At 47.4% G+C, this 18,666-nt stretch overlaps 1 protein-coding gene across 1 annotated transcript in view; it reads left to right on the top strand.

Moving 5' to 3' along the window:
* Window positions 1–3,771: 3,771 nt before the first annotated feature.
* Window positions 3,772–18,666, top strand: part of LOC149336355 (creatine transporter-like) — a 29,322-nt gene continuing 14,427 nt past the window's right edge. The window contains exons 1-6 of the mRNA XM_089552845.1: window positions 3,772–3,943; window positions 5,015–5,146; window positions 6,419–6,597; window positions 8,108–8,295; window positions 11,555–11,687; window positions 14,865–14,999. Coding sequence (XP_089408971.1) covers window positions 3,772–3,943; window positions 5,015–5,146; window positions 6,419–6,597; window positions 8,108–8,295; window positions 11,555–11,687; window positions 14,865–14,999 — 939 coding nt within the window. The remainder of the gene's footprint in view (window positions 3,944–5,014; window positions 5,147–6,418; window positions 6,598–8,107; window positions 8,296–11,554; window positions 11,688–14,864; window positions 15,000–18,666) is intronic.

Consider the following 18,666-nt stretch of genomic DNA (forward strand, 5'->3'; position numbering starts at 1 on the left):
TTCCACCGTTGAAAATTTCTTATGTGAATCGCATCGGCTGCCATGACAAATTTTAGAATTGCACCCTAGCGCTGTCATATGAATGTAGACAACCCCCGTTATCTGTAGTAGTCTCGCATGGTGGTACTCTATACACCATGTGCAATCGTCTATCAATTTGTTTCTTTACCTTTCTTTCTTTTTACTTTTTTTTCACCAGAAGCTCTCAGGTTGATTGGCCTCTCTATTTTAGGTAAGCGCCTTTTGTCGTTTGCATCGTGAACCGCAATTTCTTTGGACGTGACCTCGCTTTATTTTACTGACATTTTAAGAGCGTTAGCTCTCATTAGCTCTTTCCTCAGTTTCTCGCCGTCGTCGTCGTCGCCGTCCGCAGTGCCACCTGCCAACTACATCGGTTGGCAGTTGGTAAACTGTTGAGAGGGTAGCTCTCCTTCCCACTTCAGAGGATAGGATGGAAGGATAGTAGAAAGAGGGAAAAGGGAGGAGGCGCGGGTGGTCTAGTGGTTTGGGCATCTGCCTAGGTTGCAGAAGGTGGTTGGTTCGAAACCCACCGTCGGACAAAGATGGGTACAAGCCTCTACAGACTGGCGCCGGCTGCTTTCTTTGCTGTCATACCCCAGCTAACGTTCAAGCATACGCGTTACACACTCGTGATCGTCATAGTGCGTTTTAAGGCGAAAGCCTTTAATGCCTGATCGTTGTCGACAGAAGATTGTCAGCAGAGGTGTCACACTTTTCTAGTCAGACCAGAAAAAAAATCTCTGCACGATGGGTTTCGAACCACCATCCTTCCATTCCGCAGCCGAGCGTTACAATGGCTACGCTACTTCCTGCCAACGCATAGGTAGTTCTCTTTGTCTAGGACGCTGGAGAGTGTTGGCAGACGGGCGTCGAATCAGACGGATGCCTCCCAAACGGCCTCCACTGTCTCCAGCATTTAACATTCACCAACCCTAGTGTACTTAACTAACCTCTTAAACTCACATCAGTGACACAAGCGGTAACACCGCGCTAAAGGCTTTCGCCTCACCACACTTTAGGTCAACAAAGTGCACCCCTGAATTTTTTAAATACGTTTTTGAGAGCAATACTATAATGCTTGAAGAGTAGGTTTTTTTCCCTCTCTCTCCCGATATGCCAGGTAGACACTCCATAAATAGTGACCACTCGCACTCCGATGTATTGGCGCCTTTGATCCGATTTTTCGCAGTTATGCCCGCTAGTGTTGCCCAATTTCGTTTTCGTCCAGAAGAAAAAGAAGAAACCGCCCTCAGCTCAGGCGCCGCGAGCAGGTTTCCAGTGCAGAAGAAGTGAAGACCTGCGTGCGTTGCGGACCCTGTTGCTCAGAACCGTTGTTGGAACGTTACGCAGGACCTGGCGAAAGCTTGCAGTTTCACCATAAGCTGCTTCTTCGTGCTCTTCGTGTTCCTAGAGGCACGAAGACTGCTCCTAGCATTTTCGGCAGCTACGTTAGCTCCCCAAGCATTCAACTTCGGCGCACCAGGGTAAGCCTAACGAGGACAGTTGACCGACCGCACAGACAGGGCACATAGCTTGAGCGACCTCCAACACAGCTTCTGATATGTTTAGTGTGTCTGTGAGAACTGAGGGACAATGTCCCAATTACCCTACTGTGAGTTTCACACAGACACGAGGGAAGCTGCGCGCTGCCTCGACGGGTCTCGGCTCAAAGCCCAGTTAGGATTTCGCTGCCGTAACGAACGCATTCCTCTAGTCTTTGTATTACTTGTAGCTATACTTGAGATTTACTGATATAGGTAGAAAAATGTTTCAGTGTTTCTTTGAACAGACCTATCTACTGGTTGAATTTCTTTGGAGGAGAAATTCTAGAGGCCCGTGTACTGTGCGATGTCAGTGCACGTTAAAGAACCCCAAGTGGTCGAAATTTCCAGAGCCCTCCACTACGGCGTCTCTCATAGCCTTAGTCGCTTTGGGACGTTAAACTTCATAATAGAGCACTGCACGGGCCTCAATCTGAGGCCCAAGCCCGGCCCGGGCCCGAGACCTGAAGCCCGAGCCCGGCCCAGGCCCGCGGCTTCAAGCCCGGCCCAGGCCCGCGGCTTCAAGCCCGGGCCCGGCCCAGGCCCGCTAATATATCGCTCTAGCGAGCCCGGCCCGGCCCGTGAATCTCGGAGTGAAGCCCAGCCCGGGCCCGGCCCGGCCCGTTTCACAGTAACGCTTGAGGTATACTTCTCACTCTGAGCAAGTAGACTTCTACTAGACCGATAAGAAACTGGCCGACAAAGGTTCTGAAACCACAGTTTGGCTTGCAGAAAGTTGGTACTTTTTAACCCAGAAGGAAGTGATGAAGAGTAGTGCTCGCCAGGCCCGCTTTTTGGACAGTGATCGCGTGTAGGTGCGCAAAGATAAACTCGGAAGTTCCGAGAGCCAAATAAAAAGGGATGCATACGCGCGTAATAGACTACTTTGCCTTCCCCCATGATTTTAATCAGTTATATTAAGCTGCCTAGCAAGCAGTGGGACAACATTTTTGTAGTGAACGCCATCTCACAGTTTTAACTCATAGCCGAACTGGTCGCCTTTCAGCAGAAACGAAAAGCTAAAAGGCTTGAGTATTTCACGGTGTGTGTTTTGAAGACTATAAGCGTCCTGAACTAATATGTTCTTGCCGAATGCATTTCTAATAGTGCATAGGTATGTTTTGGGATGACGAACGATCAATGGCCAATTAAGACCGGTTGAATTTTGCTCTTACCGGTGGAGCAGTAGATAACGCGTGAACCACGTGGTAACTTACAGGGCAAAACACTTGTTATGGCAACCAGGCTGAGATTATAACCAGGATGGGGTTATGAGAAGAGATTTACAAACTCTGGCGAACTTTTGTGGCTATTTCATTTGCGAGACGTTCTGGTCAGCTAAACAAAAAGAAAACCAAACGCGCTTTAGTTTGTGAGTTTTCTCACATAAGAAAAATATAGCTATAAAATAAAAGCTATGTTTTTATGGCTTAAGGGTCCAAGGGAAGTCAGGCTGTGAGAGACACCGAAGCAGAGCTCCGGATCATTTCCACAAACTGGGTTTCTTCAACGAGCAATGATACTACAAAGTACATGGCTGTCATGCTTGCCGCCTAAATGGAAATGCGGCCACCGAGGCTAGGAGCAAACCCTGGTTCCCCGGCTCAGTAATCAAGTGCCTTGACCACTAAGCCACCGCGGAGTGGCAATAAGGAAATAAATAAGTCAATGAATCAAGCTTAGTTTTTTTCTCAGCGCGTACTATAACCGATAGCTCCTCCGTGTCGCTGCTCCAATGCCGCAGTTGTGCACTTCACTCTGCAATAGTGAATGAATAGTCGGACACCAGCCATTTCTGTACGCACTCAAGCCCGGCTCGGATCAGCAGCTTTAAGCCCGAGCCCGGCCCGGGCCCGCCACTTCAGGCCCGGGCCCGGCCCAGGCCCGGCAAAACAAATCATGTCCCGGCCCGGCCCGGCCCGCGGGCCGGGCCGGGCCCGGGCTTTCGGGCCGGCCCGAGCCCGTGCAGTGCACTACTTTATAAACCAAACCAAACCAAACCTGTCTGCTGGAGATAAATCATGACGTCTAACAGGTTGTGGCTGCCCAGACGCACCAGCGTTTAAGCTTTGACACTGCAGGGCTTTCCCAGTTTCTGATATCTCCTCCTTTCCGGTTAGGCCCTAAATCGGTGCTACTGTTCTTCATCCAGCTCCTGCGCCAACAACGCCTTCACCGGTCCCTGGAACGAGGTGCGGCCGGCTGAAGCATGTCCAGTGGCGGCTCCGTGGGCTCGGGGTCAGCCGACCAGCTCGAAGGCTATCCCCCGGACAAGGAGTACTACGCCAACAACCGAGCCATTCTGTGCATCTGCATCTGCATTGGATGCAGCTACCAGTGCATCACTGAATTCCCTTACCTTGTCCTCAGCCACGGCGGAGGTGAGTGTGTCCCCTGCGGCTGCTTTTGCGGGCATTACGGTATCTTTGCCTGAGGTCTGACCTTGAAACCCTAACCTCGAACCGAAAGCGAAATAAAACGCGACGTGCTAACGCACATACCTCGCATTTGGCCAAGTAAGCTAGATCGGCTGTAATTTTTTCGCCTTTTCGTCGCTAGGCGATGCTTATTTATAGGAGCGCTCGACAGTCATGTCATCAGTTCGCGCTATGACTTCAGCCACTCTCCCACCTAAGTGGCGCCACGTAGCGGCTAGTAAACGAACCGAAGCGTTCAAACAGGCCTGATTTGCTCTTCAGCCGCAGGACTAATCAAACACAGCAAAATAATAAGCTGCCTAGATATTATTTGGGTCCCTGCACACGAGAAAAATGCGGGAAACGAGAAGGCGAACCGATATTCCCGAGCTCTAGCAAACCGGGAGAGATCGGGGAGTGTCTCGGAGTCTCACATCAACGAAACTTTCACTTACCGAGAAATGACCAATCAGCTCCTTGAGGCGCGGAAAATTTGCCCTGCACCTCACCCGTACCTTACCAGACAACAGGCCAGAAACCTACGTAGAGCCCAAACTGGGACAGTCATGACCCCCATTCTGCTGTCTAAAATTACCACACAAGCCAACTGCTTACATTGCGGTAACATAGCGACAGACGGAAACATCCTATGGGACTGTAAGGAAAATCCACCTCCAGAAGACCTTCTACCGGCTCCCTCCCGGGAGGCCTGGCTTAGGCTCCTAAAGGAGCCGGATAAGAACAGGCAAGCCAAACTTGCGGACTGGGTGGGAAAGGTCGCCCTCTGTTAGGGGGCCATTCATCCCACCCCATTGGTCTTTTAGATAAACAAAGTATCGCCAATCCAGCTCCTGTATCAAAGTAAGCGATGTAGTTGGCAGTGAAAGAAAGGAGGCACTGGTTGCACAAGACACTGGACAGCGCAATGGAGACGAGGGCAAGAGAGGAGACGACACATGCGCCGTGTTGTCAGCGTTGTGTTACCGTCGTAGCGCTTCGAACGGAAGAATGACTCGGGGCTATGCTCCAACGCAGCCTGCTTCTTGCTTCCGTACACGGTCGTGCTCGTTCTGCTTGGGATTCCGATGGCCGCCTTCGAGATGATGATCGGGCAGTTCCGGGGAAGAGGAGTCCTCGAGATGTGGAGCTGCGTGCCAATCGGAAAAGGTGAACTTGCGGCCGGATCTTCTGGACCCTCTCGTGCGCATCAAGTTCGGTGCATGCTAGCAGCACGCCGAAGTGCGCTCAACTGCATGCTTAACCAAACTCTAAGCAACGAACTTTGCTGTCATCCTCCACTAAGGTTGAGCCCGGAACTCCGCCGCATAATTTTTTATATGGAGGGCTGCCGTATTGAGTAGTTGATAGGGCGATGTTTCTAATGTAAACGAAAAACATGGCTATCGTAAGGCCGCTGCCGACTGTACAGAGAAGAAATAACGTCCACTTTTCCACTATCTCTCAAACGTGCCACACGATTCTTGATAACCATCTTGAAGGCGTCACGAAAGGAGCGCCTGCGAGCAACTTCCCACAGGTTCATTGCTGTGGCTTGCTAGTATATCTTGCTGTAATGGTTGTACTGCGTTATTTCACAGATTCCCGGTATATTTGTCACGTAGAGGTGACGGCAGCCTGTCCAGAAGGAAACACTCAATCTTGGGTCAGGAAAACTTGGTCCCACATTACACTGAGGCCGTCGGCTTTTAATCGCTGTTTTTTAGCCGAAGATCATATAATGACATGGCTCTTGGCTGTGGAATAGGTGGCGTGAGCTTGAAAGTTCGAAAGCGCTCTCGTCGTGTCTCCCATAGCGAACACAGTGATTAGGCCACTCACCTGCGGCAAAAAGAAAGTAGAAAAACAAATGCTTCGCGTAAGCCAGGAACACAGATTATTCAAAACTGTAGTTACTGCTTTTGGACAGCGAGTGAAGTACGAAAAAAAAAACGATGCAATATCATGGTTGCGTGCAACTAGCATTTGTACATAGTCAAACAGCAAGAGTCTTTTAGCAGCTCAATTACTTTAATACAGAACACGATCTCTTCTCGCGGGACAACTGCGCCTATCTTTGCTTCTTAACCCAAGTATGCTGTCCAAAAGATATTTCGTATATGGGCAGATGTTCTTGCTTGACTTTACTCGGTGTTCCTTGCTCGGTCCTGCCGGTTTGATTTGCTGAATTGTTCTTAAACATTCTGCTCACCGTATACATTTACATATTGTTTAGGTGAACGCACCGCTATCATTCAGACCTGTGGGTCTGGATCCAGTCAGACTGCCAAGTGTTGAGGTCTGGAAAACACCTTTGCATTGAAACAAAACAAAAATGCATGACACATAGCTTGCACATACTTTGAAGCAAGACTGCCTTAGTTCTTCATTGAGTGCACAGCCCGTCGTCGGTGTTGAACCGTGTATTGCGCCCATTTGCAGGCGTGGGCATGGCCATGCTGCTAAAGACGTTCGTGCTGACCGCGTACAAGGCGTTCCAGGACGGCTGCAGCTTCTACTACTTCCTGCAGGCCTTCCAGGAGGAGCTGCCCTGGGCCAGGTGCTTCACCTGGTGGGGCGCCAGCCCACTCAACTGCGCAGAGAGGGACCTCGATGTGTCGGTACGTCCGAGTGCTTAAAGACAGCCTTGATTCCAAGGAAATTTGCCGTACATCGTCCACAAGACACCAAATAACTTATAGACTCAAGGAAAGAGTGAGGACGGATTGAAATTTGCCTGAATCGATAGATAACCGCTTTCTAATGAGCAAGAGGGTACTTTCAGTGCAGACTGAGCTTTCGAAGGTGGAGATGAAAAAACGAAGAGCAGCTATTTCGTGCAGATCACTGAGGCTAGGCTTAACAGCCATGGACTTTAACCGGTAGTCACGGATTCCTTTCGGACCTCACATGTTGAGTTTGAATCAAGTATCGAAGGAAAAAAAAATGTTCTAAATTTAAACCCAGTTTTCTAAGCAATAAATACGTCGAACTTGCCCAGAGAGATTCATATAATAAATTTCTGCTTAGAACCATTATTGGATCGAGCTACCATCTGTGTACCTTAAAGATAAGATACAGATAAGGGCCTGCAGAGCGTCTGTACGCGGCCGTTGTGCGTCAAACGGGAAATACGCATGGACAGTGAGATGCTATTGTTTTCGTAGTCCAGAGATTGGCTCTCTAGACTGAGGTTTCTTTATTGATTCAAGTACACGAAGCGACCGACAACGTGAGACAGTAACTGCTGTTGCCATAAGCGGAGTGGTCTAGGAAATTTGTGAGAAATGAGTGCAATTCACGGGCACTTCGGGCTACACGTAGCAATGCACGAGTGATGAACGTGGTATGTGCAGTGGTCGTGCACACACTGAGCTACACGTACCCAGTAATTATTTGTAGTTACGCCTTAAATTGGTCTGACCCGTAGCAACGTCACAACCTGACCCATATGCAAAACCAAGCCGAACCAGTAGACAAGCAGGTGATCTCAAGGTGCTTTCGCACAAAAGCAATACTGGGTGCGAGCGACAACTACAGAGTTTTAGGGGAGATGTTATCGCGGTCAGCTTTCTGTGGCTATGTGGAAAAGGCCAGACAGGAAAGGGAAAGAGACGGGCCTTTGTCTCGTGAAGGCTGGAGGGCCGGAGCGCAGGCGCAATTCCGCGGCAGAATATGACCGTGAAGACCACGGTGACGAGGCCAAGTTCACAACACCAAAAATCGACCCATCTCTAGCGTTTAAGAATTGAACGACCCGGGCTATCGCAACGATGGGAATTAAGGGGGGGGGGGGGGGGGGGAGGGCAAGACTGTGGAGGGCGACGGTTCTACGTAGTGTGTGATTTGCAAAATTCTCTGGCGCCAAGTAGAACTCTAGCAATTTAATATTTCGAGGTGCCGACCTTTCGAAACAGTGAATTGAAGTGTCATACATGCCTAGTTTTCTTTGAAAATTGATTATGAGGAAAGGGAAGGTGCTGTATCGGTTTTAACTTTCAACGGAAACATCAACGGGGCTGTGAGGGAGATAATGCAGGAGGGACTGAAGCAAGGAATGCAGAAACATGCGCCGTACTGGAGTGCAGCGGAATAATTTGTTATTCATTTACTCTATGCCGATATTTTCAGCGCCAGTGCTACGCGGAGAGGACAAATCTGTACAAGAAAAGCCAGGAACAGAAGTACGCGCCCACCAACAACGACACGTGGCTCTCAGTGTGCGGCCGCCAATTCCACGTGCCCACCTCAGTGTACCTGACCGACCTCTCGGAAATGTGTCGCGACCCGCGACGACACTCAGAGTTCGCCTTCTTCGTGTGAGTGACTTTTCAGTGCGCGCTAAGTTACCGTATATGGCCATTATTGCACCCAAAAGGCTCCCATGCAGATATATGTACTGAACTTCCAGGGAACATGAGCTCAGATTGAGTGTCCATTTCTGGACGGCCCAAGATCTTTCGGATTTACTATCGGGGACAAAAGTGGTATACTTCACGCTGCGGGAGCCGGCGCTGCAGAAAAGTGCGGCATTTTGACGAGCTAAAGCACGAAACATTGAAACGAACCAAGCGACATGCCTGCTGATAATAAAGGTCACTTATTGACTGTCTCGATCCCAGATGCCGCCTGTAGATGGCGTTGAAACGCAGTTTTCCTTTGCTCCGGCTCCCGCCGCGTGGAGTATACCACTTTTTCTCCTGTGTGTAAATTTCAAGACATGATACAATTTTTCTTTGTGCGGACGTTGAAGAGGGAACCGTTTGTAGGCGCCTGCACTAAACAAAATGATATTGCGGAAATGCTTGTTAGGACATATTTGGGTCCTGAATGTTCAATGAGAAATAATGCGCAGCGATAGAATTTACCGGTACTCGCCTACGTGGCAGAAACGTGGAGGCTAACGAAAAGGGTTCATTTTATGTTAAAGACAACACAGCGAGCTATGGAAATAAAAGTGATAGGTGTGACGTAAGAGATCGGAAGCGGGAGGAGTGGGTGAGGGAACAAACTCGGGTCAATGACATCCTAGTCGAAATCAAGAGGAAGAAATGGGCTTGGGCAGGCCATGCGAAGGAAAGGTAACCGCTGGTCCTTAAGATTAACGGAGTAGATTCCAAGACAGGGCAAACGTAGCAGGGGGCGGCAGAAAGTGAGATGGGCGAACGGTATTAAGTTTGCGGGGATACGGCGGCCGCAGCTGCCAAAAGGACAGGGTAAATTGGAGATACATGGGAGAGGTCTTTGCCCTGTAGGTCATCTTGGTGGTGGTGAAAACATTTATTAAGAAAGGACAGGAGGTATGCTTGGATCAGCCCGTAAGGGACCGCTCCTTACAAACACTAGGTGGAGGTCCCTAGTATGGGACCCCAGTGGTGGTGGCCGCCGTCCGGGCGCGCCCGACTAAGGCTTGTTGGGCCTGTAAGTCGTGGCAGCCGAGCAGGGTCGCCTCCCAGTCCTCCAGGGTTGGGTTGGGGATAGAGGGAATGGCCGGGTTGGAGGGGCAGGCCCACACCATGTGATAGGTGTCAGAAGACACTGCACTACAGTGTGGGCAGCTGGCGTTACAGGAGGGGTCAAAATGCTTTGAGCTGCCGGGCACAGTAATGTATTGGTGAGAAGGCGGAGAAGGAGCCGCTCATCCGCCTTCTTGAGGCCTTTACATGGGCTTGGGTAAAGGCGATGACTGTTTTGATAGTAGGCTTTAATTTCTTTGAATGTATACACCGGATTAAAATCGGGTTCCTGATAGGGTGGGGAGGAGAAAACAGAGCGGTGAGAGAGCGCGCGGGCGGCTGCGTCTGCTGCCTCGTTTCCTGCCAACCCCTGATGAGCAGGGGCCCATATAAGGTAACGGTGTGCGGGGTCCGTATCCCGTATGCAATTTTGGTATATTCGATAGGCTAGGAAGGGAGTGTAGCCTTCTTCGACGTTCCGACAGGCCCCTCGAGAGTCGGTGATTATGTATTTTCAATTGAATTGTGAGGCCGCGAGTGCAATCGCGACCTCTTCTGCTTGTGTTGCACTTCTGGCTCGGAAGGTGAGGCCGTTAACTGTGTTGCTGTTGTGAACTACCGCGACCGTATACCATCCCCCGTGGTGAGGACCGGAGGCGTCCACGTAGTATACACCTGTTTTGTTGTGTAGGTCATCTTGACTGACCCTGCGACAGTAACATGTAACATGTTTTGCGCAACATGTTTTGTTACGTATTAGGGAATACCTATGGTAGGGTGAGTAATAAACCGGTCTAGCTACAGCACTATCGTTTTCAAAGAACTATACTTCCTCCAGCGGATAGATTCTTAACCAGATAACAAGCCATCAGCTGATGCCGGTTACAAACTCTCACATTTTCAAACCTGGCCCTCTGGAAGCTGATGTACCCAGTGCAGTTTTCAGAAAAATGCGCCAACTGCGAATTTAGGGCCACCTTGTACCACATACTATGGGAGTGTTTTCATGCCCCCCGGGAGGGACGACACATAAAGTCGAAAGGCCAGTTGGAGGCTTTTCTACAAAGCTCCGAACCGGAGACTCAACTAAAACTCGTCCGAATGGCCGAAGCAGCCGCCGAGAGCAAATACCTTTCGGCTGTCGTCTAGGCGGGTAGCCCTCTAGCTACCCTCTTTCTGTTGGAAATTAAATGATTTCCTATCCTACCCTGCGGTGGTCACTGCAGGCTACACCTAGCTTAATATCTACTGAAAGTGATACTGCTGGCTACTCCTACAATTCATTTCTTTACAACGTCTCTGAACTCGCGTATCGATGAGCTGGAAAAGTGTGGGGCGCCCATAGACCCTTCTTGATCTACGCCGTTATGCGATTGAGTGTTTTGCTGTTATTTATTGTTACTTTCTCAGACATTGCTTACTCAGACAAAATGGCCTTGTCTCAGTGTTATGGATCGCATTACTGTAACAGTCATGCTTGCAAGGGCGGCACACAGTTCAGTGACAGCTGCACCTTTTTTTTTTTGCAGGAGCGTTGGGAGCGCAATAAAGCTTATAATTCCTGCGTTGTTATCACAACGATGCTGCACGCGTAGTTCAAGCTCATTTTAAGGCGAAAGCCTTTGATGCCTCATCGTTGTCGACAGAAGGTTGTCAGCAGAAGGTTGACAGCAGAGGCGTCGCATTTTTTCTAGTCAGACCAGGAAAAAAAATGTTTGTGCACGATGGGATTCGAACCACCATCACTCCGTTCCGCAGCCGAGCGTGCTAATGGGTGCGCTACTTCCTGCCAACGCATATGTAGTTCTCCTTGTTTAGGACGCTGGAGAGAGTTTGCAGAAAGGCGTCGAATCAGACGGATGCCTCCAAACGCCCTTCAGTGTCTCCAGCATTTAAGATTACCAAACAATTGTGTACTTAATTAACATCTTAACCACACATCAGTGACACAAGCAGGAACACCGCGCTAAAGGCTTTCCTCACTGCCCTTTAGGTGAACAAAGTGCCCCCCTGAATTTGTTATAGGCCGTATGAACAACTCATACACTACAGTGTTTCTTTGGCCGGTCAGAATCCATCAACCCAACCTAACACTCTTCTCCTCGGCACTTGCTTTTGGCAGCCACGGTGTGCTCAAGCTGACGGAGGGTATCGATGAGGTCGGCGGCATCCGCTGGGAGCTGCTCGTCTGCTACATCTTCACCTGGTTCGTCATTTTTGTCTGCTCCGCCCACGGGGTCGCTACCGTCGGAAAGGTGAGCTCGTCCCAGTGTCTATCGATGCACGTAATTCCCACCATGTTCTTTACGAAATGGGCGAATTTGCCGCCGTCTCAAAGACTACTAATACTACTACTGCTTCTACTAATACTACTACTACCACCACTGCTAATACTATACTACCACTGCACTACTGCTACCACTACTAATACTATACTTCTACTGCACTACTGCTACCACTACTACTATTATACTACTGCTACTACTACTACTACCACTAACTACTACAGCTGGTACTACTACTACTGCTAGTACTACTACTACTACTACTACTAGTACTAGCACCACTACTACCACCACCACCACCACCACCACTACTACTACTACTACTACTACTACTACTACTACTACTACTACTACTACTACTACTACTACTACTACTACTTCTACTACTACTACTACTACTACTACTACTGCTGCTGCTACTGCTACTACTACTGCTGCTACTGCTACTACTGCTGCTACTGCTACTACTGCTGCTACTGCTACTACTACTACTACTACTACTACTACTACTACTGCTACTACTACTGCTACTGCTACTACTACTGCTACTACTACTGCTACTGCTACTACTACTGCTACTACTACTACTACTGCTACTACTACTGCTACTACTACTACTGCTACTACTACTACTGCTACTAACAATAATAATAATGCCCTACAAAAAATCCAGCCTGACAGGCTGCTGTTGTATCGGCCAAGCTATAGAAGTTCTTCCGTTCGAGGCAAGGGAAAACTGTCAACCACAATAGTTTTCTTCGGCTCACGCAAATCCACGCACAATTGGATGGAGCCGTCCTTTTTCCGACCAACGACTATCGGAGAAACCCACTTGGAAGCGTCGACCCGTCCAATGTTGTCTTGAGCTTCAAGCTTCTGGAGTTCCTCGGACACTTGCCGTCGAATGGCGAACGGCAACCGTCGGAGCTTGCAAGCAAGAGGAGAAACGGAATCCTGCATTCAGACTTTGTGCACGTAGCCACGGGCAACTCCGAGTTCTTTGTAGAAGAGATGTTCGAAGTGTGGACGTAGCTCAGGAGGCAACAGAGGCGTATCAGGTGTCATGGAAAGACATATCAACGATGCACCTTTGATCTTCATTTGTAGGGCCGCAATGGAATCCAGACCCAGCAGCGTTTTTCCTCCCGAGACAACGTACAACAGGATGCAGGCGATACGACCGTGGAACTTTGCTGTGGCAACAAAACACTCTTGGACTATAATCCGAGGCTTAGAATAGTCCATGAGTTGAACTGCGTTTGATTTAAGCGGAAAAGTGTCAGCGAAGAATCGGTGGTACAGGTCTTCAGAAAGAATAGACACAGATGAGCCGGTCAGGAAGCGGATGGACTTGCTTTCAATCAGGACCGAGGCGAAAATTCAGTTTTGTTTTACCTTCAACCTTCAGAATACACGCGCTGCTGGAGTCATCCGGCATAGACAGTGTGTCAGCAGCTGTCTATGCCAGGTGTCTTAGCTAAAAATAGCCAAGCTTTTTAAATAAGGCGGAATATGATAGCCCACTGAAATCAACGTACGTGAGGGCCTTTCAGAGTGATGTGGCCTAGTCTGCAATTTTTTCTTTTCAAAAGTTAACTAAATGAATGTTAGACCAGTTAGCTAACTTTATATTAATTGGCTTCAGGAATAATGTGTTATTTCAGAAGTTGCAACTCGTCTTAAAAAAAATTGGCTGTGACTTAGCTCAGCTATGCCTAGATTTACAAGCGAAAGCGTAGCCAAAGCACAGTTTGACAGACGGATGACGTGGTCTGTCGTATGTTCCTCGCTACGAGAAGTAACATCAGCTGGCTCCCTAGAATCCACCGTTGCTGCAACCTCCACGACTCTTCGTTGTCGTCTTTCAGTCACCGTTGAGCCAGGCGATGCTGCCGCTCTTCTTAGTCTCTCGCGCCAGCTTGGCACGTTCTCGCTCCCTTCTATTCGCTCAATGCCTCGCATGATTGGCAATGTCAGCTGCCTCGCATGATTGGCAATGTCAGCCGGATGTTCAGGCTCAGCCCGCCGCCTGCGAGAAGACGTCGGCTCTCCATAGCGAGAAACTGACAGGTGCGCACTCGAGAGCGATGCCTTCGCCTTTTCAAGCGAACGCAGTCATGTGGCTAGTCACGTGACTACAGCTGGCAAGGCGACGGTCGGCGCAGCGGCGGTGGCGGGCTCGCGGCTGAAGCTGCGGCTAACCACGTGGTTAGTCACGTGACAGGCACCCCCCCCGCCCACCCCCACCCAACGCTCCTCCACTTGAAGGTCAAATGTGGCCTCCCGGAGACCTTGGCTCCTGCTAGGCCTGCAAAACTTTTGCTTTAAAACAGCTGATTGAAATGTTTTCAGAAAGGTACCGTCTTTGTCAAAAGTAACCAGGCTGCATGGTTTGCTTCTAGCACGTACAGTGGAGCCCTTCTGGCTTTCCTAAAGATCGAAAGGGGTTGGAAGCTAAGAAGACCCCCAGTCCTTACCTTTAACTACCATTTCAGCTTCAGGGAAGCTGTAAGGGCTCCACTCTACGTGCTAGAAGCAAACCATGCAGCCTGGTTGCTTTTGACAAAGGCTGTACTACTTACGCAGCTTTATTTTGCGGCCTCGAAATGAACTTAACCACGTGACAGCTGCTTGCTCTCACGTCTCTCCCCAGTGCACACGGAAAACTCCGCGGGGGTCAGCGCTCCAGACAAATGGGGATTTCGTTCTCTGTGACACATTTTGAGACGCTGAAGCAACACCAGTGCCATGTAGAGGCTTCTGAATTTTGCTAGTCTTTTAAAATCGGCAAAAAAAACTAGTTTACGTAAATGGTACCTCAGTGCAAACAATTCAACTAGCGGATGTTCAAGATGATGTACAATTGCTGGGTTGACACTTCATTGTTGAGGTCAATAATTAATATTAAAAAAAAAACTTGGTAATTGGTCTGTACAAAATAAGTAACGTTGGAGAAAGGAAAATACTCTGGGCTAGGGCACGCGACTCTCAACAACCCGCAGTTGGTTTCACTAAGCTTGGACACTCGGTCTTTTTTTAAAGGCTAGGTTACCTTCATCCGGGACATCTGGTGCACAGTTCACAAACTACAGACTGCCCATTCATACATTTTTTACGATGTAGCTCACTTCTTGTCATTCGTTACAGATAGCGCCCCTGATGGCTCTTGCTCCGATTGTGCTGATCGTGGCAGTGGTGGTCCGAGTGTTTTTTCTGCCCAGCGCCCGCTCGGCCATCGTGGAGCTGCTCTACCCTCGATGGGCGGCCCTGTTCGACATCGACGTGAGCGCGAAGCTTTAGCGCATTTGCGAAGCAAACGTGTTAACGGAACACTTAGTGAAGTCACCAACGTTTAGATTTGTGACTCATTGCTTAAATAATCTTGGTTGGTTGGTTTATGGGGTTTAACGTCCCAAAGCGACTAAGGCTATGAGCGACGCCGTAGTGAAGGGCTCCGGAAATTTCGACCGCCTGGGGTTCTTTAACGTGCACTGATATCGCACAGTACACGGGCCTCTAGAATTTCTCCTCCAAAGAAATTCAGCCGCCGCGGCCGGGATCGAACCCGCGTCTTTCGGGACAGCAGCCGAGCACCGTAACCACTGAGCCACAACGGCGGCCTTAAATAATCTGTTAGAATATGCCGAATGTTAGAATATGCCGTCATAATCTGGGATCCCTTCACTAAAATTAGAGCGAGTTCAAAAAAAAAAGCAGCACTGTTTATTTACAATTTATGAGGTCGCACATCTATCAATCATCTACTAAATCAAAGCGGTTTTCTTCCAGTCTCACGGAAACCGAATCTGTCGTTAGAATTTCTTTTTTCAATTAATGAAAGGTGAAAACAATATTACCACCTCGAACATTTTATCGCACTCATCTTGATATAACACAAGGCAACCGCACAGCTTTTCAGTGACGCCATTAAATGCAAGAATTGACTCCTATAAGTATTCCCATTTCCCTCGAACGATTACAGACTGGAATAATCTCACTAACGATGCAGTATTGCAACCGTCATTAAAAATGTTTGAAGCCCATCTTTAGTTGCCTTACATATTTCTGCACCGCATGATACTGTTGTTACATTTCTGTCGTGTATTTTCAGTCCTTTTTCTTGATTTATACTTTTGTATAATTGATTTATAATTTTATTTCAACATCTTAGGAGCATGTTTATTGTTTCAAGCGTGTGTTTAGTTGGATATTGTATGCCTACCCTGCTAAGGTCGTGTAAAAGATCGCAGTATAAATAAATAAATAAATAAATAAATAAATAAATAAATAAATAAATAAATAAATAAATAAATAAATAAATAAATAAATAAATAAATAAATAAATAAATAAATAAACCTCTGAGGACAACTCTACAATTTTCGTTAGAAAAAATTGTGGCTCTTTATGTTTGTTTGTTGGACAGCAATAGACGCGTTTATTAATAGAAAATTTGCACTTAGAAATTGAGCTTTTCTCCGGCCACTGGTTGGAAAGTCGTGAGGTCAATGATGAGAACTCTGTTATCAACATTTCGAAGTGAATGGCGGAGCAGAGTAGCATAGTTACCCGTGTTTAGAAAAAAAATGTCGATGTAATTGCAGTTTGCTTCTAATGTGGACAACGTTGGCGTTACCTGTATCTCATGCAATATTTTCTGGCTTATAATCCCTATCTTCAGGAAAAATAGCCCCATTGTTAATATAATGTGTTAACCTATCGATACGGACAAACTTCGGTTATGCCTGAAACGACACAATTCACAAACTGAACTTCGGTTGTTAACCGCGTTGTAGTCACAAAGATGCCATTTTCGCTCAGAATGGAGTTTTCAGCAAGTTAGAAAAGAAAAAGAAATTAAATTCAGAAAATGCCACCTCGTTCTGTTTTCACAAATCTTTCCGCGATGATGACTATGCGCTGATGTCATGATCAACTTCACAAGTTTGAATCGACGGCGGGAAAAGAAATATTAGGTCTTTCACTGCCATTTTTTTTGTTAGCAATAAACAGGTCTTTTTCCTCCCGAAGAAATGCCAACAGAGACTCATATCGCTAACAGAAAAATTGAATGCAGTTTTGTCTTTAGTTATGCAGCGGAGCTGAAAGAAACGCCACCGTTAGCAATTACCGTGCACAGGAATGGCGGATATACATCCTGAATCTCTGGAAGTTTGGCTTTACTTTCCACTGCGTAGTAAATATGCGAAAAACAGTGCTATATCTGTAGAGAAGAGTGTACTGTATGTATAAAATGAGCGAATTCGGCTTATTTCTGAGAGTTTACATTAAAAAAAATTCTCACGCATCCATGCATATAAATATATTCAGTGAGAGGATTCAAAACAATTCCATTCCATGCAGATGTAGCGGTACGCAAGGTGGAAATTTAGGTCTTGTTGTCGAAAGAGTTCGCTTGGGCAGTCGGTGATCTCACCACGAGTGTTTTACATCTCTGGTAGCTGATACTTCGGCTTTGGATGAGGTAACATGCTTTAAATGGGTTTTGGAAATAACGGGAAGATTTGATACTCTTTTGCGAACGTAAGGAACAATTAATTTTTTATCTACAGTCTCTATCGTGCGTGATACGCCGGGTAGGGTATGGGTAGTGCACAGGATAGGACACGTGTGGACACTTCTTCGCGTTTATGAACTGCAACAACGTTCTCTACTTGGTCTCAGGATTTCTTGATACTAGAGCGGGAAATCCGAGAGACAGTGGGTTGCCTCCAGACGTGCGTAGTTATCTGGCGAGCGTGTGAGCCAACAGACTTATGGGAAAGCGTTTTTCAGTAAAAGTACGCTGTCGCGGACAGAGTATTATGTACTACACTTCGGAATTAAGTACCTCTTCTGAAGCATCACCAAGCAGAATTAATGATACCTTTTACTTATGAACCTAAAAAAACGCTTGGGCGTTTTCTCATAGAGGCAAAAACATTTCTTTTCTCTTAAACATGTTAAACAACGCCAGGGAAGAGTTGAACGCTGAAACATATTCCATAATATTGTTTTCCGCTAGTGGGCCCTCAATGTTTTGCTTACTGAAAGGGGCAGACGAAATCATGACAGCGGTTGGTTGTAGAGCTTTTGCTTTTATTTTGTACGTTTCTCCCTCCCTAGAATCCCAAAGGGAAAAAGCGTTTTGCTTTATAGCCGGTTACAGGGGACGAGGCGATTTTGTGAAACTGTGCCGCCAGGATGCGTCATGGGCTGTCTACGTTTGAAATAACGAAGTTGGTACCTAGTGTGGGCGTCTGCGTTTAGCGACGAACATTTTCAGAGCGAAAGGTCTTACTTCACGACCAAAGCTGCAAAAACCAGGCATTTATCTGGGACATCATATTATCACTGCCTCCGAATCCGTTACATTTCTCGGCATCACGCTTGACTGTCATCTAAAATTTCATCTACACACCAAATCTATCAGTAAAAAAATTTCATTTGGAATAAGGGTGTTAATAAAAACTAGACTTTTCTTTCAACGCCATGTTCTCTTATCCCTGTACTATGCTTTCATTAACAGTCACCTTAATTATTGCCTATCATCATGGGGTAATACCTATTCATGCCATATGTCATGTATTTCTCATCTTCAAAATCAAGCGCTTCGAATTTTATCTTTCAGCCCATACACAGCCACTGCTTCACCTCTTTACTCTGACCTAAACATTCTGCCATTGAAATGCCTCCTTAATCTTAGGTTAGGTCTTCTAATCTACCGCGCTCGCAATAATAACAATCAACTTCTTTGTTTTTCCGTATCTTTCCTTTCTAATAGCAATAACACTAGATTCTCTGAACAAAATAATGTGCTGCTACCAAAAGTGAACACAAATTATGGAAAACAAACTGCTTTTTTCTCCGCCATCAAAACCTGGAATTCATTACCACTAGCAATCAAATCCGCACGTTCGCAGCCCGCTTTCTACACTTTACTAAAAAAAC

The sequence above is a fragment of the Amblyomma mixtum genome, chromosome 7 (assembly GCF_055824585.1).
Source record: "Amblyomma mixtum isolate Tamu chromosome 7, ASM5582458v1, whole genome shotgun sequence".
Taxonomy (NCBI): domain Eukaryota; kingdom Metazoa; phylum Arthropoda; class Arachnida; order Ixodida; family Ixodidae; genus Amblyomma; species Amblyomma mixtum.